Source organism: Watersipora subatra, chromosome 5 (genome assembly GCF_963576615.1).
Source record: "Watersipora subatra chromosome 5, tzWatSuba1.1, whole genome shotgun sequence".
Taxonomy (NCBI): domain Eukaryota; kingdom Metazoa; phylum Bryozoa; class Gymnolaemata; order Cheilostomatida; family Watersiporidae; genus Watersipora; species Watersipora subatra.
Window position 1 is genome coordinate 65,859,532 of NC_088712.1, and position 27,434 is coordinate 65,886,965.

The 27,434-nt window shown below is 37.8% G+C and overlaps 2 protein-coding genes across 3 annotated transcripts in view; one reads left to right on the forward strand and one right to left on the reverse strand.

The window, feature by feature from the left end:
- LOC137396970 (HEAT repeat-containing protein 5B-like) overlaps positions 1-13,675 on the forward strand; it is a 69,124-nt gene extending 55,449 nt beyond the window's left edge. For both annotated transcript variants that reach the window (XM_068083250.1, XM_068083251.1), the window contains 9 exons: positions 219-316; positions 2,178-2,328; positions 2,507-2,725; positions 5,018-5,263; positions 9,799-10,020; positions 10,508-10,695; positions 10,888-11,079; positions 12,211-12,415; positions 12,772-13,675. In XM_068083250.1, the coding sequence (XP_067939351.1) occupies positions 219-316; positions 2,178-2,328; positions 2,507-2,725; positions 5,018-5,263; positions 9,799-10,020; positions 10,508-10,695; positions 10,888-11,079; positions 12,211-12,415; positions 12,772-13,097 (1,847 nt within the window). In that variant the 3' untranslated portion in view covers positions 13,098-13,675. The remainder of the gene's footprint in view (positions 1-218; positions 317-2,177; positions 2,329-2,506; positions 2,726-5,017; positions 5,264-9,798; positions 10,021-10,507; positions 10,696-10,887; positions 11,080-12,210; positions 12,416-12,771) is intronic.
- Positions 13,676-18,707: 5,032 nt separating this feature from the next.
- On the reverse strand, positions 18,708-19,799 carry LOC137397600 (putative uncharacterized protein DDB_G0286901). The gene has a single exon (XM_068083895.1). It carries the CDS (start codon positions 19,797-19,799, stop codon positions 18,708-18,710), a length of 1,092 nt encoding a protein of 363 aa, XP_067939996.1.
- Between the last annotated feature and the right edge of the window lie 7,635 nt (positions 19,800-27,434).

Below are 27,434 nucleotides of genomic sequence, written 5' to 3' on the forward strand. Positions count from 1 at the left end.
GTAATACAACTGTAGTACACTGGTAATACAACTGTAGTACACTGGTAATACAACTGTAGTACACTGGTAATACAACTGTAGTGCACTGGTAATACAACTGTAGTACACGGGTAATACAACTGTAGTACACTGATAATACAACTGTAGTACACTGGTAATACAACTGTAGTACACGGGTAATACAACTGTAGTACACTGGCAAATCTGGTGTGTTACAGACAAGCTGAAGTCAGATGGTCGAGCCAACAAGCAGCTAATATACAGTGAGACTGCAGGTGCCATGGAGAAGTTGGCAGTGCTCAGAGCATGGGCTGAGGTTTGTCTTCTCTTTTAGAAATGTCAGTTATCAGGGCGAATGATACATGTATATATGTTACATTAAATAAATAATATAACTAGAAATTCCACTGTCATACAGCCCACGACCAAAGTAATAATGGAAAAAAGAAAGGGTACTGTTGGTTGTCGAAAAAGTAGTTCTCAGCAGGAATTGACAGAGTATAATGTAAATGAGACTTGTTTGAGATGATATAAAATAAATTTGAGGCAGCACGACTTTAAAATGGCGCAACAGAAATAACAGAAATGTAACAGAAATAAATATTAATAAAATAAATAATTAACTATCTCAAACTTATGCTTTACAATAATAAAATAAATATTAATTCAAGCTGTAGACCTAAACTACTGTACGTAATTTAAATAACAACAGCAATAATGAAATATGTTTATTATATCTCTTATTATATTGAAATGCAATATTAAAAGTAAATGGCAAGCTGCCGTGTAATATACAATTTGAAAGTTGGTTGTTGGTTAAAATAAATATTAATTCAAGCTGTAGACCTAAACTACTGTACGTAATTTAACTAACAACAGCAATAATGAAATATGTTTATTATAGCTCTGAAATGCAATATTACAAGTAAAATATATTGTAATATACAGTTTGAAAGTTGGTTGTGTTGAATGCAGAACAGTTTTGACAACGATATGTAACAGAAATAAATATTTAACTATCTCAAACTTATGTTTTACAATAATAAAATAAATATTAATTCAAGCTGTAGACCTAACCTACTGTACGTAATTTAACTAACAACAACAATGCCAACAATAAAGAAATATGTTTATTATATCTCTGAAATGCAATATTAAAAGTTAAACGGCAAACTGATGTGTAATATACAGTTTGAAAGTTGGTTGTGTTGTGATGAATGTAGAATGGTTTTGACAGCAATATGTAACAGAGAGCAAGTTGGCATTTACGCGTCTGGAAGTTTTATGCAAACTGGAGTGAAATAAAGAAATATTCTTGTCATAAAAGGGCGTTGTAGTAACGCCCTCCCTACTTTGTAGATAAGATGTAAAGAAATCTGGCTGATGTTCTAGATAATTTGAAAAACCTTCGGTAATTGGACAAAAACATAGGCTGATAAACTGTGTACCACATTTTCGTACCTGTAAATCGGTCTACGCCTCAAACAGTACACAGTAAACAGTTCTACTATCTGTCGCACGGCTTTATTGGCGTTTCGTAGGTCGGTCGAAACTATTAATAACCAAGCTGTTCAAGCATTTTGTGGCGATTTGTGGCAAGACTTTATCGTTCTATTCTCTGTCGCTCGGCGTTTTAATTTCTGCTCTTAACTTTTATTAAACGAAGCTTTTCAAGCGTTTTGTGACGATTTTCGTCCTAATAAATCTGTCTATTTATGTATAATCCGATCAGATGGGTTAGTTTTAGAAATTTGCGGTAACCTTTCAAAGGCTTGGTAACATATTTAAATAGGTTTATATGAGTTTTGTATCATTATTATACTTAAACGACTTTACTGAAAAATAGTTAAATTTGTTGATAGGATTTCGTTGCAAGGGTTTGGTGACGGCCGTTAACGGATAATTTTTCGGGAGTTGCGTGCACCTGTGCATTTATCATAATTCTCCCAATCAATCGTTTCACTCTTGTTTGGTCGTGGGACAAACAAGATGAAACGATATATAACTTTAACTGACATATATACAGTGTATATATGTCAGTTAAAGTTACAATGTATATATGTTACTCGTATGCACTGAATATTTACACTGATGTTCCTGTTAAGTTGAGAACAACAAATTCCAATTGGTTTCTTTTTGAAGAGCAGCCCTGAATATGCTCGATGTAATCTTTTTAGGTTTATATTGAAGCAGTCAGTAGGGAAAAGAGAAAGCCTACTCCCGCGGGTACAGAGAGTCTACTTGACCTTGTGAACCCTGAATTAAGGTCACTGGCAAGACTATGGATAGCCATATTGAGAGATCAGGCCCTCCTATCTTTATCATCAGGTAAACTAGAATGGCAAGCATGTCACTTGTCATTTGGACTTGTTCTCTCTCTTTCATTTGTAATTCCTGGCAGTGAATGTATATGTTTATAGAATCGCTCCTTTTATTCCTTCTTGATGTTCATTCGTCAGCAAGCTGACGAATCATTCTAGTTTAACTCAGTTCTTATGTTCTTCAGAGTATCAGAACAGGCTGCCCACTGATGGTGGCGCCTTCTTTACGCCAGAGACAAAGGATGCTGTCAAAGGTCACTACAGGTCAGTTTGGGCTGCTTGTCTACACGCAGCAACTCTTTACTTAAAGCAGGAGGGTTTCGGCGTCAAACTCAACACTGACGCAGTTACAGTTCAAGAGTCTATCGAGATCTCTGAGACTGACAGGTTTCATCTTTTACTTGGTAAGTTGTCTTCTCTTTGTCCAAATTTTGTCTAGAAGTTCCTTTCATCCTGTTTATTATCCTCCTTCCATCCCTTCAAGTTCCTTTCACCCTGTTTATTATTCTACGTCCACCCCTTCAAGTTCCTTTCACCCTGTTTATTATCCTACTTCCACCCCTTCAAGTTCCTTTCACCCTGTTTATTATTCTACTTCCACCCCTTCAAGTTCCTTTCACCCTGTTTATTATTCTATTTCCACCCCTTCAAGTTCCTTTCACTTTGTTTATTATCCTCCTTCCACCCCTTCAAATTCCTTTCACCCTGTTTCTTGTTCTACTTCCACCCCTTCAAGTTCATTTCACCCTGCTTATTATCTTCCTTCCACCCCTTCAAGTTCCTTTCACCCTGTTTATTATTCTACTTCCACCCCTTCAAGTTTCTTTCACCCTGCTTATTATCCTACTTTCACCCCTTCAAGTTCCTTTCGCCCTGTTTATTATTCTACTTCCACCCCTTCAAGTTATTTCACCCTGTTTCTTATTCTACTTCCACCCCTTCAAGTTATTTCACCCTGCTTATTATCTTCCTTCCACCCCTTCAAGTTCCTTTCACCCTGTTTATTATTCTACTTCCACCCCTTCAAGTTTCTTTCACCCTGCTTATTATCCTACTTCCACCCCTTCAAGTTCCTTTCGCCCTGTTTATTATTCTACTTCCACCCCTTCAAGTTATTTCACCCTGTTTCTTATTTTACTTCCACCCCTTCAAGTTCCTTTCACCTTGTTTATTATTCTACTTCCATCCCTTCAAGTTCCTTTCACCCTGTTTATTGTCCTACTTCCACCCCTTCAAGTTCCTTTCACCCTGTTTCTTATTCTACTTCCACCCCTTCAAGTTTCTTTTACTTTGTTTATTATCCTCCTTCCACCCCTTCAAGTTATTTCACCCTGTTTCTTATTCTACTTCCACCCCTTCAAGTTCCTTTCACCTTGTTTATTATTCTACTTCCATCCCTTCAAGTTCCTTTCACCTTGTTTATTGTCCTACTTCCATCCTTTCAAGTTCCTTTCACCCTGTTTATTATTCTACTTCCATCCCTTCAAGTTCCTTTCACCCTGTTTATTATTCTACTTCCACCCCTTCAAGTTATTTCACCCTGTTTCTTATTTTACTTCCACCCCTTCAAGTTCCTTTCACCTTGTTTATTATTCTACTTCCATCCCTTCAAGTTCCTTTCACCCTGTTTATTGTCCTACTTCCATCCTTTCAAGTTCCTTTCACCCTGTTTATTATTCTACTTCCATCCCTTCAAGTTCCTTTCACCCTGTTTATTATTCTACTTCCACCCCTTCAAGTTATTTCACCTTGTTTCTTATTCTACTTCCACCCCTTCAAGTTCCTTTCACCCTGTTTATTATTCTACTTCCACCCCTTCAAGTTCCTTTCACCCTGTTTATTGTCCTACTTCCATTCCTCCAAGTTCCTTTCACTTTGTTTATTATCCTATTCCACCCCTTCAAGTTTCTTTCACCTTGTTTATTATTCTAGTTCCACCCCTTCAAGTTATTTCACCCTGTTTCTTATTCTACTTCCACCCCTTCAAGTTCCTTTCACCTTGTTTATTATTCTACTTCCATCCCTTCAAGTTCCTTTCACCTTGTTTATTGTCCTACTTCCATCCTTTCAAGTTCCTTTCACCCTGTTTATTATTCTACTTCCATCCCTTCAAGTTCCTTTCACCCTGTTTATTATTCTACTTCCACCCCTTCAAGTTATTTCACCCTGTTTCTTATTCTACTTCCACCCCTTCAAGTTCCTTTCACCTTGTTTATTATTCTACTTCCATCCCTTCAAGTTCCTTTCACCCTGTTTATTGTCCTACTTCCATCCTTTCAAGTTCCTTTCACCCTGTTTATTATTCTACTTCCATCCCTTCAAGTTCCTTTCACCCTGTTTATTATTCTACTTCCACCCCTTCAAGTTATTTCACCTTGTTTCTTATTCTACTTTCACCCCTTCAAGTTCCTTTCACCCTGTTTATTGTCCTACTTCCATCCTTTCAAGTTCCTTTCACCCTGTTTATTATTCTACTTCCACCTCTTCAAGTTCCTTTCACCCTGTTTATTGTCCTACTTCCATTCCTCCAAGTTCCTTTCACTTTGTTTATTATCCTATTCCACCCCTTCAAGTTTCTTTCACCTTGTTTATTATTCTAGTTCCACCCCTTACTCCAAGATGTTAGTATACTCTTTCACAATTGCTTTCAGAGTCAGGTCAAACCCATTTCTGCTCAGTTTTTGGTTTTCAATCAGGTGTGGCCATGGAAGCTTTATGCAGTAGAACATCTGCCCAATCAGACGATACTATTCTTACCTGCCTCAAATCTGTTGAGACTCTTCTCTCCTCAAAACGGGAGGCTGTTATATCCCCCGCAATCAGCAGAGAGATATTGGCTGTTCTCCACAGGCTTATGTTGACGAGGGACAATGCCAGTATTAGGAATCTGTCAATAGAGGTACTCCAGCAGCTCGTTCTCATAGCCAAAACCAACACTCAGTGTAAGTGAATCTCTTCTGCCTGCATGCACTACTCTAGAGAGCTCATAGGATAGCCAACCAACTTATGTATATATATATTTATATATATTATACAAATATATACAGTCAAACATGGATAACTCGAACTTCACGGGACCGAGCAAAAGTGTTCGAATTATCAGAGCGTTCAAGTTATCAGAGCACTGTCACAAGTCCATATATTTACTTATTTATTAGTAGATACATGTACATATACAAACTATAACATAAATCAAAAGCACAAATGGCTTGTTTCAAATTAAATGCTTCTAATGTAAAGTTTAAAACGTTTTTATGAAAAAGTATAGAGATTTTTCTATCACTTGAGATTGGTTTGTTGTTTGAGGTGATGTTATTGCCAGGACGTTTTTCAGATTGACATTGGCAAAACTTGATCGTTGTTGAAATGCTCAAACGAAAAGACATTTTTTCTTTTGGGGTTTTACCCACGATCAATTTTGCCGTTTTTTCTTGAAGTTTATGCAAAGATTACCTTACTTTACCTGGGATTCGTTAAGAGCAACACTCCGAGGCAGTTCAATTAGAAGTTTTACGAGGTTTTACGGTACATTCTATATCACTCACGCTTTTTTAATAGATACTTATTGAGTGTACACACGTATTCTGTGTTTAGGTCAAACGATGAATAGTTTTTTTGTAGCTAAGACAACGGTATACGTTTAATTACAACAATTTTTAATACGTTTTAAACATTCAACATTCCGACGTTGATTCAACACGAAATCAACGTCGGAAAACTATTCATCACGGGCTAGCCGGGTCACGCACTCAAGATTTTCGCCACGCACATACAAAACAAAAACAACATGCAATTTTTGTTTTGTATGTGCGTGGCGAAAATCCTTGCACGCGTGACCCGGCTAACCCGTGCTATTCATCGTATAGCAGTATAAATCAAATTTGACCAAACCTTTAGAAAAGTCGTTGACAAAAATATTTTGCCGATGGTGGTAATAACGACGCTTATGAATTACGAAAAGATGAAGTTTACCTCTATGGCTTTGAATAAAGTGATTTTCTAAAGCGATAACAACCGTTTCGGTAGCCGTTGGGCAAAAAAACAGTTCGAATTAACAGTGTTGAGTTCGAGTTATATATAGCAATTTATCATTACGTGGGAACGGACCAAAGAAACCGTTCGAATTAACCATGTGTTCGAGCTATCCGTGGACGAGTTATCTATGTTTGACTGTATATAAGTTAATTTATATATACATATATTTCTCAAAGTTTGTCATCTATCATTCCTGTCTGTCTGTCCAGCTATAGCTATTAAAATCTAGGAATAAAGGATTAAAAGCTCCACTTTGTGTTGGATTTGAACTCACGAAGATTGAAATAACAAGTTTGTAAACACGATATATATACACAATGTATATATAGTATATACATATATTATATACATGTATATATGCCTAAACTAAGTTAATTTAAATATATATTATCTCTACACCTGAAGTAATGTTCAACAACTATTGCAGTTACATAAATCAGTAGACAGACAAACATTTCTCTATATAATTTGGTTTTTGAGCGTTCGAGTAACCTAATATACACAGCGCTTCATATCTCCCGTTTCAGTTTTATAACTATGGATTTTCTGAAGGCTTGTGTGAGGGCAGGTCTAGAACATGTAGGAAGGCGACGCTTTCGTTAAAAATATAGCAAAGAATTAAAAGAAAACATGAGCCAGCCTCACTGGTTTGATTTTGTTAAATGTGTGAAGGAAGTGTAATTAGCCGTTGAGGAGTGTGAAAATGATGTGAAGAGAAGGAAACTCCTTCAATGAGTGAAAATGAAGAAACTGATTTGATAGTTCAGAGTGAAATATATCATTATATATATTAAAAATACAAAAATATCAAACAGAAAAATATATAAATCTATAACTAAGAGATGTTAACTGAAAGTGGAACTAGCACCACCTTTATCTCTCTACCTACTCACTGTTCATCTTCTCTATTGTCAACCCTAAACCTCTATTCATCTGTCAACGGGATCACAAACTGGCCATAAAATTATATGTTTGTTAATAATTGATGTATGAATTCAGTTGCGTTCATATAGTTCATACCTACATTTACCTTGTGCTATAGCTGTACATGACACATTTGTCATAATGTTGTGTTTTATCTCTAGTACTTAATAAGGTTTTCTCCGAGCTGTTTGAGCTCTGAACTGAGTTAAAACTGATTACAGCATATTCTTAATAGAATATTTGTCCTAAATACAGAACAAATCTCACTACAATTTAACTACTGTATCTAGAGGTTTGCCTGTCAATTGCCTTGTTTTGCGCAAAAAGACATAAAAATATTTTCCTTTGCTGTATGTAATGTTTAATGGCTGAATAGCTTAATCTCGTCAATATAAGTACTCGTTCAGAGTTATTCTCTCTCTGTTGACTCGTGATTAGCTTACGCTTCGTTATGTCCTCTATTGAGGTTATCTTATGTTATCTATTGAGGTTATCCTGTATTGTTAAATTATAAATTTAACAATACAGGAGTTATTCTCTTCTGTATTATTAAATTTTGTTGTAATTTACAGTTATTCTATTGTAGTTTATTTGTTATGATTAGCATTTCCATTAGTATCTTTTCTCTCATTTTTGTAAGATCACTGATTATGTCTGTTTCAAATGCACCAATGAAATATTTTTAACAAAGCATTGATCATTGATAAAGGATGGAGTCAGTTTTAGACTTGTACAACATGTTTTAGACTTGTACAACATGTTTTAGACTTGTACAACATGTTTTAGACTTGTAAAACATGTTTAGACTTGTACAACATGTTTTAGACTTGTACAACATGTTTAAACTTGTACAACATGTTTTAGACTTGTACAACATGTTTTAGACTTGTAAAACATGTTTAGACTTGTACAACATGTTTTAAACTTGTACAACATGTTTTAGACTTGTACAACATGTTTTAGACTTGTAAAACATGTTTAGACTTGTACAACATGTTTTAAACTTGTAAAACATGTTTTAGACTTGTAAAACATGTTTTAGACTTGTACAACATGTTTTTCTCTGAAAATTGTTACTATAGCGATGTTTCTTCAATGTTGTTATATTAATGTTATTAGCACCAGAGAACAAGCAATACACAGGTATTTTATTATCTGTTGCTGTTTTATTGTACATTTAGTGGCCATTGCACAAACTGACTGAAGTATTTGGTGTCTGGAAATAAAATGCAGCAATTATTAGATACTAATGACCCCTGCCTGACCCCCAGGTCTTGATAAAACCAAATTGGTATTTAACTTATGCTCAGAATTGAGATCATTTGGGAATAAAGCTTATTAGATGCTGCTTGTATTCAAGGGTTTGATTAAAGTATTGAGTGTATCTACAGTGTTTGGGCTTGTTTTATACTCAGTGGAAGTAGACATGAAAGAGAGAGGATCAAAGTGTCAGAGAATCTAATAGGAATCACTAGTAACTTACACAAAATTATTCATCGAGGAGTTTTTTAATCATTAACTTTGAGCAGATAAATCCAACGGTATGCATGTACAAGTAGATGTTAACTCTGGTTGTCTACATTTACTACAGGGTGTTAACTCTTCTTGTTTATGTGTACAAAAGGATCATAGGTAAAACCGAAGTGTACAAGTGTAGAATTCAGCTGGGAAAGTAAACGGAGGTCACTTAGCAGTATACATCAATTGCAATAGATTTCAGCCAAATCATTTCCTTATTTGAACGACAAGATCTGTGTCTTTATAAAATGTGTTTAACACAGTTGTCTTAACTCTTATTCTCTGCTCCGGTATTCATCACGTTGAGTTATTTTTCTGTCCCACACTTTTGCAACTACACCCAGTAATATTTGTTATGCATCACAACAATCACTTGTGCACCTAGCTTAAATCTATTTTTCTTTCACAGCACACTTCGTAGAGTTGTTACCTCTCTCAGCTCGAATGTTTAGGCAACTCCTCATTGTTTTTTATGAATAATCCTATAGACGCAGATGCGAGCTGTTTGATTATGTAATGTTAAATATTATGTATTGCTACAAATCTGTGGGATAATCTGGTGCACCCAGGATGCACCTAGGGTGCACCTGGAGTTATGTGGTTTGTATAGTGGATATAAGGCAGCTACAGCCAATTAGATGGCCAAATGTTACTGCAATCGGAAACCATAGGTAGATGTTATTCACACCAGTAATCCTATGTATAGTATCGTGTCGTTGCTTAGACTTTATACATACTAGTAATCATAGGTAGACTATCATGTTATAACTTAGAAGATATGCATGTACATACCAGTAATCATAGGTAGAGTATCATGCCATAGTTTAGAGGTGAGTCTTTTACAATCTATTACGCATAAATAATTCAAGTCAATATCATGAGTTTTCTTATCGTGTGCAATATATAACACGTGTTAATAGGCCAATGTGTTTCAACCTGGTGGATGTTCGGATGAAGTATCTGTATTGCACCAGGGTGATGTCCTGATCTTTACTCACAGGTGATGATGACGTGACTCCAGGGGCATCCTTCGTTTTCTCATGTCTCGAGGTGTGCCTCTCTCTCATTGTCCGTCACATTCCGGCCATCAACTCGACACTCGTTAGCTCTGGCATCTATCAGGCAGCAGCTCTGAAGCTCAGTAACGAAAAGGAAATGAATGAGTCAGTTGGTGCAATTCTGAGCGTGCTTGCGGAGTTACCAGCCCTCTGCTCTGATAACGGTACAGCCCTAATTTCTTTCTGAAGACTCACATTTTCTGTGTACATACCATGTTTTTCGATATGTTAGCGCTGGTCATTACAAGTGTCCATTGATGTCATGTTGTATCTGTTGAAGTTTGTACATTAGCAGGCATTACTCTATTTATTCTGATAGGTTGGTGGGAGACTTCTCTCTACTAACATGTAGGTTTACTCCAACCATCTTTCTCTTCCTAGTTATCATATAGTTCCACATAGTAGTCACAAATAGTCATCTTTTCGTACAGTCATCATGTATAATTTATATGTATAGGTTGTGCCTCTACAAAGGCCATCTTATGTATTCCATATGTGTAGGTCGTGCATCAACAATGGCCATCTCATTTACTTTGTATGCATAGTTCCTGTCACTATAATGAACATTTTACATATTTGAATGTGTTGGTTATACCGTCAAAGCTATCATTCTGTGTTTGTCGAGTGCATAAGGTGCTATTGTATATGCAGGTCGTGCCGCTATAATGCCAATCTTGCTTTACCTTGTGATCGGCACGATAAAGGAGGTCTCTCCAGTCAGCAGGATGGATGCTGACATGTGTCCTGCGGTTAAAACAGCGCTGAAAACTTTAACGGTTCTTTGCTCACCAACCGCATTTCATAAAGACGGTGAAAAGCATTCACCTCAGAGTATTGAGGTTTGTTCATTGTTATGTTCAGAATGTAGAGTGACTGCGGAGGCTAGCTTATGTACATGGTCATGTCTGAGGATTAAACATAACATGTTTCTACACTTGTATCTGCGCTTGTTCCGCTTTCTTTAATTCTGTATATAGCAGTCTGTACCTGTGCTTTTATACACTGTTAAACTAACTAATCTCTTTACACAGCTCCTCCAGTGTGCAATAACCTACCTACTAGAGGCCGGAAAAGATTCAAATGGCATCCCGCCCCTTGTGCTCTTGTACGCCGTGGCCATAGTCGCTCAGTCATGTCCCGCACAAGTTGTTGCTGCCTGTGAGATCAAAGAAAAGATTGTTGCTACAGTAACAACTATCTGGTCAAGCTGTCAATCTCCCAAGGTACTGCTATATTCTTAGTTAGTCTAGCAATTTCTCAACATTCTGCCGTGTTTCTGATCTGTCCTACAATCTCTCAAGGTTCTACTGTATTTCTGATCTGTTCTACAATCTTTCAAGGTTCTACTGTGTTTCTGATCTGTCTTACAATCTCTCAATGTTCTACTGTGTTTCTGATCTGTCCTACAATCTCTCAAGGTTCTACTGTGTTTCTGATCTGTTGTACAATCTCTCAGGGTTCTACTGTGTTTCTGATCTGTTGTACAATCTCTTAAAGCTCTACTGTGTTTCTGATCTGTTCTACAATCTCTCAAGGTTCTACCGTGTTTCTGATCTGTCCTACAATCTCTCAAGGTTCTACTGTGTTTCTGATCTGTTGTACAATCTCTCAAGGTTCTACTGTGTTTCTGATCTGTTCTACAATCTCTCAAGGTTCTACCGTGTTTCTGATCTGTCCTACAATCTCTCAAGGTTCTACTGTGTTTCTGATCTGTTGTACAATCTCTCAAGGTTCTACTGTGTTTCCGATCTGATCTACAATCCCTCAAGGTTCTACCGTGTTTCTGATCTGTCCTACAATCTCTCAAGGTTCTACTGTGTTTCTGATCTGTTGTACAATCTCTCAAGGTTCTACTGTGTGTCTGATCTGTTCTACAATCTCTCAAGGTTCTTCTGTGTTTCTTATCAGTTCTACAATCTCTTAAGGTTCTACTGTTTTTGTGATCAGTTCTACAATCTGTCAAGGCTCTGCTGTGTTTCTGATCTGTACTACTATCATTTAAGGCATAATCTACTATGTGCCATTCGTTGCAGTGCCCAAACAGGAGAGCATTATTTATGACATGTTGTATCCTAGCAAAAAGATCTGCTCAATTTATTATACACCATTCTTTGCAGTGTCCTAAAAAGGTGGAGACTATTCCTACTTCAGTGATAACATATCAATTACTGTGGTAACTCTTTGTCAGGATGCTCAATGGGGCTCATTGAGGTCTTTAGAAGCGCTTTTTAATCTAAACTATGTGTCTCTGCCCAGACCACATATTGTTTAGTTCTGTGTACTATTTATATATGAGGACTATGTAGGTATTCTTGAGATACTAAGATTGTCTAGACACTCGTTATGTTTTGTAGATTCGTCTAGCATTTGTGCAGATGTGTTCAGCTCTCTTTCAGCACAATGATCCCCTTGTCTCTTTCACTTATATCCACTCCTTCACTCCTCTGCTCTGTGGGCACCTTAGCAAAGCTCCAACCAACCATGACATTACCAATCAGGAAGTCTCTCAAATTCTCACAACTCTAGAGGTGCTTCTCAGACTGGCAGCCCCTGATCAGCGTAAGTTAGCTATTTACTTTTGGTCTTCTGCAAACTATCAATTTGTATTAATTGCCAATGTTTATTTGTCTATATATGTTCATACTATCTATCATGTTCATGTTGTCTATCATGTTCATACTGTCTATCACGTTCATACTGTCTATCACGTTCATACTGTCTATCACGTGCATACTGTCTATCACGTTCATACTGTCTATCACGTTCATACTGTCTATCCTGTTCGTACTGTCTATCACGTTCATACTGTCTATCACGTCCATACTGTCTATCACGTTCATGTTGTCTATCTTGTTCATACTGTCTATCATGTTATATTTATACTCACATCTGCGGTCATGTCTCTATCTTTTCAGGCGTTGGACTGATGGCACTCTTTTGTTCTATATTGTCAGCATATCTGCTGACGGGCTCGTCCTTTCCGACAGCCACCACTCACTCCAAGCAACTCTTCGAGATTGCACTTAAAACAATAATTAGCCTTGGTTCAGCTTATCCTGAGCAGTTTCAGGCGGTCATGTCCAGTGCCCCGCGACTGAAGTCAGCTGTAGAACAAGCAGCTTTGTTGAATAAGGCCAATGCTGAAGCGGCGCAGCGCAAGGCAGATGAGTTGCAGCAGAGAAAGGAGAAACAATCGAAACCTACGATACAACTTAAGATGAATTTTGGCAATTTCAAGTAGTGGTTTGAGGGTAGACAGGGGAGTTGTCATCCCTTAAAGGGATATTAAATTAAGGAATGTTAAATGAGAGTTTTCATTCCTAGAACACACTAGCTCAAAATCAGCTCCTTTCAAATGTTAATTTTACGCTTTTATTTATGGTTCCGATTTTGATTTTTGCCAAAATTGTCCACTGAACGAATGATAATTCACACAGTCAGTCTACTCTATATGTACGAATTTTTTTATATCGCTTTTGTCTCTAATTTCTTAGTTTTATTTCTTGTATTGTATTTTCATTCTAATTCAACTCTACCAATCTACCAGGCAGAGCTGGTTGATGATTAGTCTTTCTATGGCATTATACTTAAGGTGAGAATTCCAGCCTATAAAATGTTGTTTTTTTAAGTACAAACTATAGACAGTGTCTCCTTGTATTTGCAATGAATTTGTACAATTCATATGAGCCAGGTTCATCAAAGAGAAAAGTTGCTAGGTTTATTTCAATGTGAAAAGAGTTTGATATATTGTATTGTTGAGCATTATCAACCTTGTCCCTGTGGCTGGAATATAATTGCTCATCACGATGTGAATGTGCAAGATTCTTCAACCATTCGATGCAAGCTTGTTCTATCGTCAGGTTCGTTTCAACCCTCTCTCTGCTTTGAAACTCCATCTGATTTTCATAGTCATCATAAATATCATCCTTGACAATGCATTTTTGGATGATACATGGATATTAATATCCTGGCATATTCTACTGCTAATTGTGAAAAAAGTTTTAACCATGTCTGTCATGATTACAGCTGATAGCTCTCTTCTAGCCATGAGGTAATTCGATGGAAAGCATTAGTTTTTGGCTTTGACCAACTTGGAAAAGTGTTTTTGTCTATGCTGGCATAGAGCCACAGATGTCTATGCTGACATAGAGCTACATATGTCTATGCTGACGGAAGAACAAATGTCTATGCTGACATAGAGCCACATATGTCTATGCCGACATAAAGCAACAGGTGTCTATGCTGACATAGAGCAATAGATGTCTGTGCTGACAAAGAGCCACAAATGCAGAGAAAATGAATGAAGAGGGTCATCAAGATAAAGCATCAGCCCGAGGTTTTACCAAGTGCTCAGATTTGTGCTCTAGTTCTATACTTGTCACATCTTAGGTAAAAGTTGCTAATTTTTCCTCCTTGCATATTGTTATGTAATTGACAGTCATTTTGCCTTGCTGACATTACAGTGAATAAGTGAACCAATTTCACTGATTTGTGAAGTGGCCAAGTCATTATTGTTTCTGTTTTTAATCTGTGCTGGTTGGTGACTGTTCAAAATGACGATTTCACAACTGACTCCATGGTAACCATGGTAACAGTGCTTCAACAGGGTAATCGACAGGTTACTGAGCTGTTGACATCGTTAATTGCAGTTTGCACACAATACATAGATATTAATTGTAGAATGTTGTTTGTTCGCAAGCAAAATATATTCTAGAATATTGAAGGGACTAAAACAAGATTTCCAGCCAAAATTTGGTTCTCTTTGAATTTCTCCATCTTCTCGCAGAAGTGTCGCACTTGCGTGTCTAATTTGTTGGCTTTGAGTTTATCGTCGCCAGGAAGTGAAGTTATCATTTCTTTGCTGAGCGCAGGCTCCTTAAGCAAAGAACGGGGCATGTCCATTCCCTGCTTTCCTCTTTCTAGCTTTGGTTCTGGCTTGCATTGTTTGAAAGCTTTCTTGTTGTCCACATTAAGGTTAGCTTTCTCTACCTTTCTAGCGCGGTGAGAGACCTCCTTGTAACAAATACACTCATTGATAAGAGAAGAAACTAAACAAACATGATATTAATACTTTCTCTGATGAGGTACATTTGTAGACCAGCTAATGTAGACAGCAGGAATAGATTTCTGTGAGTGTTGGTACTTTTGAACCCTAGTGCTGTGAAGACATATTCCTGAATGTTCTCTACATGGCAGACATACAAAGTGTAAAACGGTTGAAGGAATGCAACTGACCTGAATTTTGTTTGTTGGTCGACATTCACTTGCCTGATGCTCATATAGAGTTGGCAGTGAGCTTCTTTGCCAGCACTTTTTTCTCAGCACCTTCTTTCCTGCCTGAGCACTACCTGAACATCCTGTCTGCCCCTGAGCACTACCTGAACATCCTGTCTGCCCCTGAGCACTACCTGAACATCCTGTCTGCCCCTGAAACACTTGTTTGGATGAGCAGGTACAAAGGCCTCACTTCCAAATTAAAATTTAGTGAACTATAGATTCAGTGCCAACAAATTACAACATTGCAGTTCTGTTTATTTTATTGTTTGTCTTCAATTCTTGGCTTTGCAGAGAGGGCTGCCATCTTGTACACAATGTGCAGGAAAGCAGTCTTACTTTTGTGGGAAGAGTTTTGCTCACAACCATTAGCCAGCTCATATATAATGTTTATTTTGTGCTCAGACAGACAGAAAATGCTGATGAGTTCTTGAAACTTGAACAAACTTTTCAAGTTGTGTTAAGTATTTTTCTACGCAATTAATTGGACTATTCTAGTGATATAGGGATATAGCTCCATAATATATGAAACTATGGTCATTCATGAACGCATAGTGCCCTTGAAGGACCTGGTACGCTTGTATATTATCATTTGTAAAGATGGTTTTACGTTTTAATTCAAATAACTGTGTGCCTATTGTGAAGTCTATCGATTATTCCAGTTTAAAGATTTTTTAAGAAGAACACTATAAGGGGTTGAATCGGTGTTATACTATAATTACTTCAGATCACCTTATTCTGACCAGCTAGCACCCACCTTATTCTGACCAGCTAGCACTCACCTTATTCTGACTAGCTAACACTCACCTTATTCTGACCAGCTAGCACTCACCTTATGCTGACCAGCTAGCACTCACCTTATTCTGACTAGCTAACACCAATGATATACAGCCCCAAAGGATAGCCGACGGCGCTCATATGGGCGGGGTTTAATTATGAAGCTCTGTTGGGATTAACCCGAACACGGCACCCGAACAAACAAATATGCTGAATAAAGCACCTTGTAAATTTACGAATATTATGAACTATAGTGGTTATTTTACTTATCTGTTAAATTCATTTTGTTGTCAAATAAATATAGTATCCCAATATTGTCACCGTTATGATCAGTCAGTTGCCATTCACAAGCATTCGTGATATTAATAGTCAATCGTAAAATAGCTCAAATTCGGTTTTGCATTTAGATTTTGAGTATGAAAACTACACTGCACAGCTTTGCCTGCTGTTCCATCTCATTGGCAAGGTAAAACAATGTGAAACCGATGAAAGACTTTGTCATTTTATATTAGGGGTGGCAAAATATTAATCAAAAACTAGAAAAAAAATGCCGTTGTTCGGGTAATTATATTCAACTTTAGGCATATACTACGACCTTTACTAATTTTAAAATTACTAAAAGTAGGTAATTTGAAATGTTTTATTTTGATTAGATACATTATTTTGGTTAGGTATTACCCCTACATTGCAGAAATTCAATGTTTGCTATTGTGACCCGCGGGGTCTACTGGCTGAATAAGCTAATGAAACGATAACAGCGATTCGTGTTTTCTAAAACCTAACAAGGCAACGCGACCGCCCCGCGAGAGTTGTGTTTGCTTTGAAACCCAGGCTAGCACAATCCTAATAGAGCTCCATCATTAAACCACGCCCATATGATAGCCGTCGGCTATCCTTTTGGGCTGTATATCATTGCTAACACTCACCTTATTCTGGCCAGCTAGCACTCACCTTATTCTGACTAGCTAACACTCACCTTATTCTGGCCAGCTAGCTCTCACCTTATCCTGACTAGCTAACACTCACCTTATTCTGACCAGCTAGCACTCACCTTATCCTGATTAGCCAACACTCACCTTATTCTGACTAGCCAACACTCACTTCATTCTGACCAGCTAGCAATCACCTTATTCTGACTCACCTTATTCTGGCCAGTTAGCACTCACCTTATCCAGACTAGCTAGCACTCACCTTATTCTGACTAGCCACACTCACTTTATTCTGGCCAGCTAGCACTCACCTTATTTCGATTAGCCGAAAGTTTCGGCAACTCTGTGTTTTTTCGAAGCATTTCACAAAATCCCTGCTGGGCCTTGAACACTTCTTCTATTGCCAAAAGGGCAGCTGTTTCTTTCTTTTCTACCAGTGATTGGGTGTCTTGGCTTATATGCACCAGTTTTTGGCTGTCCTTTTTTAGATGTCTGCAGTTGAACAGGTGCAGCATCACATGTTATCAAATGTTAAATATTTTGTGCAACGCTGCAAAGGATTCTGGGTATTGTACGATTAGAAATGTGACCTTCAGCATTGATGAAATGACATTTCCAATAAGATGATCGTCAATGTGAATGGTCAGAAAATGTGTAATATAGTGTTGTCTATAGAGTTATGCCCATCTAAGAACATAACCATATAAAACTCTAGGGAGCATAGCTCTCAGTTGCTCACACGGATAATTATCTAGGCCAACAGGGTTGTTCAGGGATAAATATAAAAAAAGATGGGATTGCTCCATGGTATAAGCTGTCTTAAATAGGGGATGAGATAGCTCTATAGCAACTTTAGTTATAACAGCATCAGATAACGTTATAGGATCTCTTGTTGTAAAGAAGAGATGATATAACTCTTTGCTACTTCCTGTCATAAAGAAAAGATGATATAACTCTATGGTGTTAAACACACAATAGGAAAAGAGCCTATTTAGCTTGGTGTAGTCTAAGTAATAGATATTTGCGATCGCCCCACCAAACTTAACTGGTGAGTAAAATTTTGCTTTTTTTACTGCATCTAAAATAAGTTTTCACTCAACATCTCGTTGTTTATCAGTAATTTTACTAGGTATATCTATGAGCATCAGGTGATGTGAGTCTATGAACATCTAGCAAACTGTTACGTAATTGTCTACTCACTTTCTTGCGAAGGGATCGTTTTCCGATTCGCATTTGTAGACTCTTTTTAAAAAAATCTTGAGCTCTTTCTTTTCCATGTCTATTCCTGCTATTTTGCCCATGAACTCTCTTCTATAGGCGACAATTGACCTGTTTAGGTCAGTATCAAAGTATTGATGTCTATTATTGATCCGTAGAAAGGCACTTTTATTAGTCCCAGTCAAACCAGATGCGGCTCCGATAGTCGACATTCTTCTGCTAGTTTCCTCAATAAACTGTGCACCTTGGATGTACCGTGTCTCTGCTTGACAACATCAAACTGCGGTTTCTCTTCTCATTACTCAGTTGATACGTGCCAGAGTACTCTACCTGTGAGCGTGGTTAGGGCGGACTTTGAAGTGCGTTATCTTCACTGTTCTTACTATATACATATATGTAAGTCTAGAGTCTGCAGTGCTCACAGCTTTCCATACAGTGTGGAGATGAAGTTCTTTCTAAGATTTGTTCAATTAAATACATGAACAGTATAAATGACGGAGCTATTGATCTGGTTTATATAAGTATTAATGTTTAATCCTGCGCTAAACCTGCCTGAGTATTCAGTGATAAGAAATTAACCTCCATCTTGATAAATTAGTTGGTCAATGTTATATTTAGTCATTATTCTGTATTGCGTGTAAACTGTGTCTAATTCATGATAATGTAATGCTCTTGGCAGCTGACCAAAATGCCATATTTTCGTTGCTTCTGACCATGTCTCCCCTGTTAATGACCATGTCTCTATTGTTTCTCACCATGGCTCTATTGTTACTGACCATGTCTCTATTGTTACTGACCATGTCTCCATTGTTACTGACCATGTCTCTATTGTTACTCACCATGTCTCCATTGTTACTGACCATGTCTCTATTGTTACTCACCATGGCTCTATTGTTACTGACTATGTCTCCACTATTACTGACCATGTCTCTATTGTTACTGACCATGTCTCTATTGTTTCTCACCATGGCTCTATCGTTACTGACCATATCTCTATTGTTACTGACCATATCTCCATTGTTACTTACCATGTCTCCACTGTTACTCACCATGTCTCTATGGTTACTGACCATGTCTCTATTCTTACTGACCATGTCTCTATTATTACTCACCATGTCTCTATCGTTACTGACCATGTTTCTATCATTACTGACCATGTCTCTATTGTTACTGACCATGTCTCCATGGTTACTGGCCATGTCTCCACCGTTACTCACCATGTCTCTATGGTTACTGACCATGTCTCTGTTCTTACTGACCATGTCTCTATTATTACTCACCATGTCTCTATCGTTACTGACCATGTTTCTATCGTTACTGACCATGTCTCTATTGTTACTCACCATGTCTCTATGGTTACTGACCATGTCTCTATTCTTACTGACCATGTCTATATTATTACTCACCATGTCTCTATCGTTACTGACCATGTCTCCATTGTTACTGACCATGTCTCTATTGTTACTGACCATGTCTCCATGGTTACTGACCATGTCTCCACTATTACTGACCATGTCTCTATTGTTACTGACCATGTCTCTATTGTTTCTCACCATGGCTCTATGGTTACTGACCATATCTCTATTGTTACTGACCATATATCCATTGTTACTCACCATGTCTCTATGGTTACTGACCATGTCTCTATTCTTACTGACCATGTCTCTATTATTACTCACCATGTCTCTATCGTTACTGACCATGTTTCTATCGTTACTGACCATGTCTCCATGGTTACTGACCATGTCTCTGTCGCTATCAGAAAGCCCACAGGTGGGTGTTAAAGAGGCTGTTTCTTAAGAGTTTGATAAAGTTTTGAAGTCAAATATCTGTAGTGACCATTGCGGAAGCCAGGGAGTATATGAATATGAAGTTTGGATAAAATAAGCAAACAGAACGTGGAATCGCATGGCGTTTAAGCAGACTAACAGACAAACACAACTACACAGTTGGATGTATTAAGATAGATTAGTTTAATATGTAGCCAAGTAGATCATTTCTGAAAAAATTGTTTTCAAATTTTTTATGTCTAAAGTGTTATTCTCGTTGGAGCATTTCATGCAGTGTTTTGTGCACTGCTATAGTGTACCTTAGACTTCTCATGAACAGCTCAATAGAAGCTGATAGTAGCCATTTATTTGCGTATTCTTTTTAGGAATTCATACCAGCAAGTCCTTCAATTCAAGCAAGTTTAGCTTCATTGCTGTGAAAACTTTTGTCCTGACTTGAATGTCTAGCACTTTCTAATTGGGGTTTTGACACAGTACACTTGGAGAATGTAGTTGGATTAATATAATAATAACAGTGCCACTATTGACAAAATTATATTTACATTGACACAATAACTAGCAGCTACTGAAGTTATACAATGTTTGGTCTATGCCCACAGCTGTAGTTGTAATGATTGTAGGCCTAACGTAGTAGTAATATTAGTAGTAGGTATAATGTAGTAGTTGTAGTGATAGTAGATATAGTCTAGTAGTTATAGTGATAGTAGGTATAATGTAGTAGTTGTAGTGATAGTAGGTATAATGTAGTAGTTGTAGTGATAGTAGATATAGTCTAGTAGTTATAGTGATAGTAGATATAGTCTAGTAGTTGTAGTGATAGTAGATATAGTCTAGTAGTTATAGTGATAGTAGGTATAATGTAGTAGTTGTAGTGATAGTAGATATAGTCTAGTAGTTATAGTGATAGTAGGTATAATGTAGTAGTTGTAGTGATAGTAGATATAGTCTAGTAGTTATAGTGATAGTAGATATAGTCTAGTAGTTGTAGTGATAGTAGATATAGTCTAGTAGTTGTAGCGATAGTAAGTATAATATACGAGTTTGAGTACTATTTCACCTGGTTCCAATCCGATGGATGATTAATTAAAGAAACTTTACACAACTTTGAGAATAGATGTTTATTGCAATAATGCTGCAGTTTTAAATATTAGTAAATTGAAATATCAGTTGTTAAATGTCTGGAGACACGTTTATAAATCAGATGGGTCCTGTGTCAGAGTATCTGTCTGTTGTTGATGTTGTGGGCCAACTTGAAGATGAGGACCAAGTTGTAGAAGATGAATAGGTAGAAGTAACGCCTCCATCAGGACCGGTCTCGCCTTGAGCACCACTCTCATCCAAAGAACCTAAACATAGTCAAACCACATTAGGTAATGACAAATGAATTGAGAATAAATTTAGTTCAATTGTTACAAAGTTTGATCACAGTTGTTCTCACTATGCTTGGACAATAAAACTGAAACATAATATTTATTATCTATACAACAAAACCATTGTGATAAAGCGCTCGAGGTATCACCCGAGAGAACATCAGATATCCAACATTTCTGCTGTTTACTTACCACAAGGTACATTTCCTCGGCATGTCTCCCTATCTTCAGGATTTCCTTGACATGGGTCACCCACACAAGTCCTCGTCCTAGATCTTGTGCCATCACGACAAGAAAATCTGGAGGAGCAGATGCTCCATGCTCCCCAGTCAGTCCAAACTGGTGTAGCTAAAATTGGAATAAAATATAAAGTTGTACTAGGCATATATGGGGGCATTAACATAAAGTCATTTTAGATGAGTGGACAGTTAGCAATTTAGCTTATGTGCTATTCATGTTTTTTTGTTTTGTTTTTCTAAAAGGTAGACAAATTTACTTACTGAGGTTTTATCTTTTTACAGAGTTGGAACACTACACTACTTACTATGGCAATGACTATTTTTACAGAGTTGGAACACTACACTACTGACTATGGCAATGACTATTTTTACAGAGTTGGAACACTACACTACTGACTATGGCAATGACTATTTTTACAGAGTTGGAACACTACACTACTGACTATGGCAATGACTATTTTTACAGAGTTGGAACACTACACTACTGACTATGGCAATGACTATTTTTTCTACAGAAAAGATGAAACCCTTTACGGAGGCAATATCACATTTCCATGCAAAAAAGGCACACTACTTACCAAGGCAATGACCCAAGTTGCAGTTCCTGCCTTGTCCTGACATCTGTGAGCCTCCCTCACAATAGCGCCCTCCATTTCTTGGTGTAGGGCTGTCACACAGTCTATATCGGCCTCTAATTCCCACGCCACAAGTAACTGTGCAATCTGACCAACCGCTCCATTCTCCCCACCCTCCATCAACTGACAATAAAGTTAACAGCTTATCAATAAAGATACCATAATAAACTGTAATCAAATAAAGGTTGCAACTGAAAACTAAGCGTCTAGCCCAGGTGTGTCCAAATATTTTGCAAAGGGGGCCAGATTTGGTGTGTTAAAAATTTGGGGCCAATCTTGGCGGACATTTTTTACATTCAGCAGCAATTAATTTAAATAAATTTTACCGAGCCAGTGAGTGTTTCATATTTGATTTTTTATGTTAATTTCAGCTATCTTAAGCATGTGTTTTAGTTCGTATGAAACATGCATATCAAAATTGCATTGACATTATAGTTGAAAATTAATAATCGCCTAACTTCACTTTTTAACACCAAGTTTTTTGTAACAGTTGAACAGAAGCAATTGTACTCTTGGATACAAATTAAATTTGAAACATAAAAAAGTATATCACATTGGCAGTTTAATATTTATAGAATTTTTGAACACAATTACAGAAAACACGAACAAGTAATAGGCATATCAACAAGTGCCGTTATTAACCATTAACATTATTAACCCTTTGAACCCTGGTCGTTTTGTCAGTGCATGTCAGTAATCTTAAGCAATCTGTCCAATGATTCGAAGTTTTTAAACTTTTATCAAATATAACTAAACATGCTCATAATACAATGTTATTGGGTAAAACACTAGTAAAAAGGTCGAGCAACCCGCAGCAAATGTCATCAAACAGACAAAACAGTGCGTCATCATTATTCGGGCTAAAACTATAAAAGTTCATACGATTTGAAAAAAAACTCATAAAAGCATTTACAGTAGCATCATATCCATTGAGCACATGTTCATCATCATTTCAAGACTCAAAATATATTGGAAAATTATAGTATGTATCATAAAATTTTTTACTTGCATCACAATCATGGTCTACCAAAAAACGAGTCGTATTAATTTTTCCGCGACACTGTTCTAATAAAACTTGTTATTCAATCGAAGGAAGTAAAGGTATTTAAAATCTGTTACATATGGATGAGACATTTCTGGTCAAACATCTGTGCAAGAATTAATCTGATTGGTTTACGCTGTTACGTAAAAACTGCTTTTGTGAACAAAGTCATGTGAATGCCAGAATTCCGGCCGTTAGGGATTTTGACACACCTTGCAAAATGCCGGAAAATCGGTCGTTTGGGTTCAAAGGGTTAATTCTACAGGCGGGCCAGACGTTGTTGATTTTATGACAGAGGCTGCGGGCCAGATGAAAATTGACCCCGGGGCGCATTTGGCCTGCGGGTCGGACTTTGAACATGTCTGGTCTAGCCAATGCTGCTAGTAGATTGGGAAGATAGCTAGAAGATGTACAAGATGGGTAACCTTATCTAATCAATCTAATCACCTTGACATCCGATCCTCTCACTGCAGGTTTGATTTTCAGTGCTGATGCCCTGACAATCCAGTCCTCCAGAAGAAGGTGGTGGATTAGTACAAGATCTGAACCTGCCATAGGTACCTCTTCCACAATCGGATGAACAAGCACCGAATGCTGACCAGGTGCTCCAGCCACCGTTCACTGGGCATATTATACCTTCATTGCATCTGCGAAACCTGTTCTGAGGTCCCTCACATTCTTGGCCGCCGGCCAGAGGTGTTGGGTTGCTGCAGCTTCTAGATCTTGTCTCTACACCTCCGCCGCAAGAAACAGAGCACGCTGACCACTCTGTCCACTCTGTCCAGCCACCATTCACTAGAATATTTTAATTGAATGAACTTGCAATACAAAAAGCCAAGCAGAATTTGGCAAACATAAGTTTGATTCTTGCATAATACATATTTGGGGTGGTCTCAAACCAGCTCCAGATGGAAAGTGACTAAACTGGTACTAGATGAGGAGTAACCAGATAACTAGCAATAGTAAACAAGACGGACTAACATTGAGGGTGCACCAACACTATTAAACACTTGCCTTGGCTCAACAACTGAAGATTGCAAAATAGATGTCACTCAGATGTAGGACGTCTATATGCTTTCAATAAAATAAATCATAAGCTTCGCGATAATTACTGCAACAATTACAATAAGAAAAAACAAAAAGTAAATGATAAACGTCTATCATGGGATACAACTTCTAGAACTTCTTTTGCATGTGAGCACTTACCTGCACATGTTTGCCTGTTGCATGGACGAACATCCATGTGAGAGCCATCGCAGTAATTACCTCCGTTGATTGGAGGAGGGTTGGAGCAGGTTCTTTGTCGAGTTGAGTCTCCACCACCACAAGTCTTTGAGCAGCTAGTCCAATCTGACCAGGGGCTCCAGCGACCGTCGACTGTTAAACACAGGAGCAGAGATGTAAGTAGCGGTGCTGTATATAGCAGTCAGTTAGGGTTTCTGTTAAGAGTATTATAACTCAACTAACCAACACAAACTATGTCATAGTTGCAGTCCTCTGTTACAGCCTGAGGTCCTTCACATTGAGCTCCACCATGCAATGGTGGAGGGTTAGTACAGCTGCGAACGCGTCTTTTACTCCCACCATTGCAGGAGGCGGAACAGCCTGACCAATGGCTCCAATCTGTCCATCCTCCATTTTCTGGAAAGAACCAGCAAGCCAGACTACTGTATCAGCTAGTAGTAAACAAGTCATAGGTTTTTTGTTAAAGGTATGTTTTATGGCATGTAGCCTGCTAGAACCATGCCTATGTTACATTCAATAGAACTAACACACTTATCAGCTATTTGTACAAGAAAGAAGGCAACTTCAGTCCTTACTGCGACATTCATTCTCATTGCAGGATTCATAGTCATAGGAGAAGCCAGTACAAGCTGCTCCACTCGGTGATGGAGAAGGTGCAGTGCAGGTTCTGTCTCTTCTTCTGCTGCCGATGCCACAAGAACTAGAACAGGCTGACCAGGAGCTCCATTGGGTCCATCCACCATGAACTATGACTGCAAGCAAGAGGGAACCTTAAGCAGATTGTTCGAATAGCCATTCTATTGGCTGACTGACGGGCGTATAACAATCTATCCCACAATTCTTACATGCAGTTGTGGTGTATACCGCATTTCTCAATTCAGTCGGAGATTATCAAATAATGTTCTATTTGAATAGTTTTTAGAGAAACTAGAGTGTGAAAAGCTTGTACAAAATTTTCATGTTTCAGTGAAATTTTATGTTACAATTTGTTGGATAGAGGAATAACATAAACAAAAATGTAAGTTAAAAAGAGTTTTCTGCTCTTGCCCAAATCATTTTCTCATTTCTTTTTAAAGAAACCCAGTGCAATGTTATGATATAAATCTTGTTGCAAAGCAAAGAATGTCAGCATTGCTGATATCCTCCTGCAAATTGAAATTGTTACTTCAACTTGAAGGAAGATATAAGAAATTACAACTAAATTCAGACTCGTTTACAGCAAACCATTTGAGCTTCTAACAAATTTAGCCTCTTTTCATCCATATTGCAAATGTTAACATGGTAAGTTAAGCAAGCATGACCTGACAGAGGGTAGTCAATAGTTGGTAGATGGTGGTTGATAGTTGGTGGTTGTTAGTTGGTAGATGGTGGTTGATAGTAGATAGTTGGTGGTTGATAGTTGGTGGTTGATAGTTGGTGGTTGATAGTTGGTGGTTGATAGTTGGTGGTTGATAGTTGGTGGTTGATAGTTGGTGGTTGATAGTTGGTGGTTGATAGCTGGTCGTTGATAGTTGGTGGTTGATAGTTGGTGGTTGATAGTTGGTGGTTGATAGTTGGTAAATGAGAGTTGGTAGTTGAAGTTTGATAGTTGGTAGATGATGAGTTGGTAGTTGATAGTTGGTAGCAGTTACCAGTTGATAGCGGGTATCTGATAGCTGGTAGCGCCCTAACATTTTAGTTTGATTCTGCTAGTCACCATCTGTTAGTAAGAACTGTTAGTCTATAGTAACTTTTATAGTCACACTATAAAGGTCTCACATATACACCGTATTGACAAATTATTTTACAGCAGCTTATCTAGCTGACAGCAGTAATTTACCTTCACAGTTGATGTTCTCGTTACAGGACCGGCTGTCATAGATTGAGCCACTGCAAGCTCCGCCACCAAAGGCTGGCAAAGGATTTGAACAAGCACGCTGTCGAGATTGGGATCCGCCTCCACAAGAAACTGAGCAGCTGGACCACTGACTCCAACTCGCCCAACCTCCATCCACTAAGCAACAAAAACACCAAGTAATCTTGCAATTTTACAATGTAGTTATCCCTGTGGTGCGCCTCGACACATTAATTTGTCTTAGGCAGTTCAGAAATCATCATCTGTGTCTAAGCACTTCCATATCTACATAAATCTTCATTTATTTTTACATTATTCTTCTGGCTAATTATAAAAAACCTTGTTAATTTGTTTGAACACAAGAAGTTATATAGAGCCTTCAGGAAGTGCGTCTTACTGCTATATCTCTTGCAGAAACCTTGTAAAATACACCTGAGCTATTATGGTTCAAAGCATTGTGTAAACTCTCTAAAATAGTACGCCGATTTTCTGATTTCTGTTCTTCACCTCACATCTCCCAACCCGTTCTCAAATATTATTACCTGGGCATCTGCTGTTGTCACTGCATTGCTTCCTCAGCTGACTCCTTCCAGTGCAGTCGTCTCCTCCTGCCGATGGTGGAGGATTAGTGCAAGTTCGCACTTTACTACTAAAGCCTTGACCACACAAGGTTGAGCACTGGCTCCACTCACCCCACTCTGTCCATCCACCATTAACTGAAAGTATAGCAACTGTTTTATGTTTGTACACACTAGGCACAAGAAAATTTACTACTTTTACATTCTAGCTGATGGCCTTCAACATCCGCTCATGATTGTAATGTGGTTGTTCTTTAACTAATTCAAACTGTGCCGTGCCCAATATGTGCCCAAAATGTTCTCAATAGCGAAACTATTGCTCATTTAAAAAACTAAAAAAGCTCTTGTGCTTCTTCAATGAAAAACTATTGGCTATTGTATTTCCTCAATGCACTACTATTGGCTGTTGCATCTATTCACTGCACCACTATTGGCTGTTGCATTTCCTCAATGCAACACTATTGGCTGTTGGTCCTCTTCAGTGCATCACTATTGGCTGTTGTATCTCCTCAATGCACCACTATTGGCTGTTGCAGAATAAAGCTCAAATTTTCTGTATTTCTGTAGGCTTCAGTAAAAAATCAAAACCATGTTGTAGTCCAGTATAGCAATCATGAACTTACTTGTACAACTTTAATTGACACTAA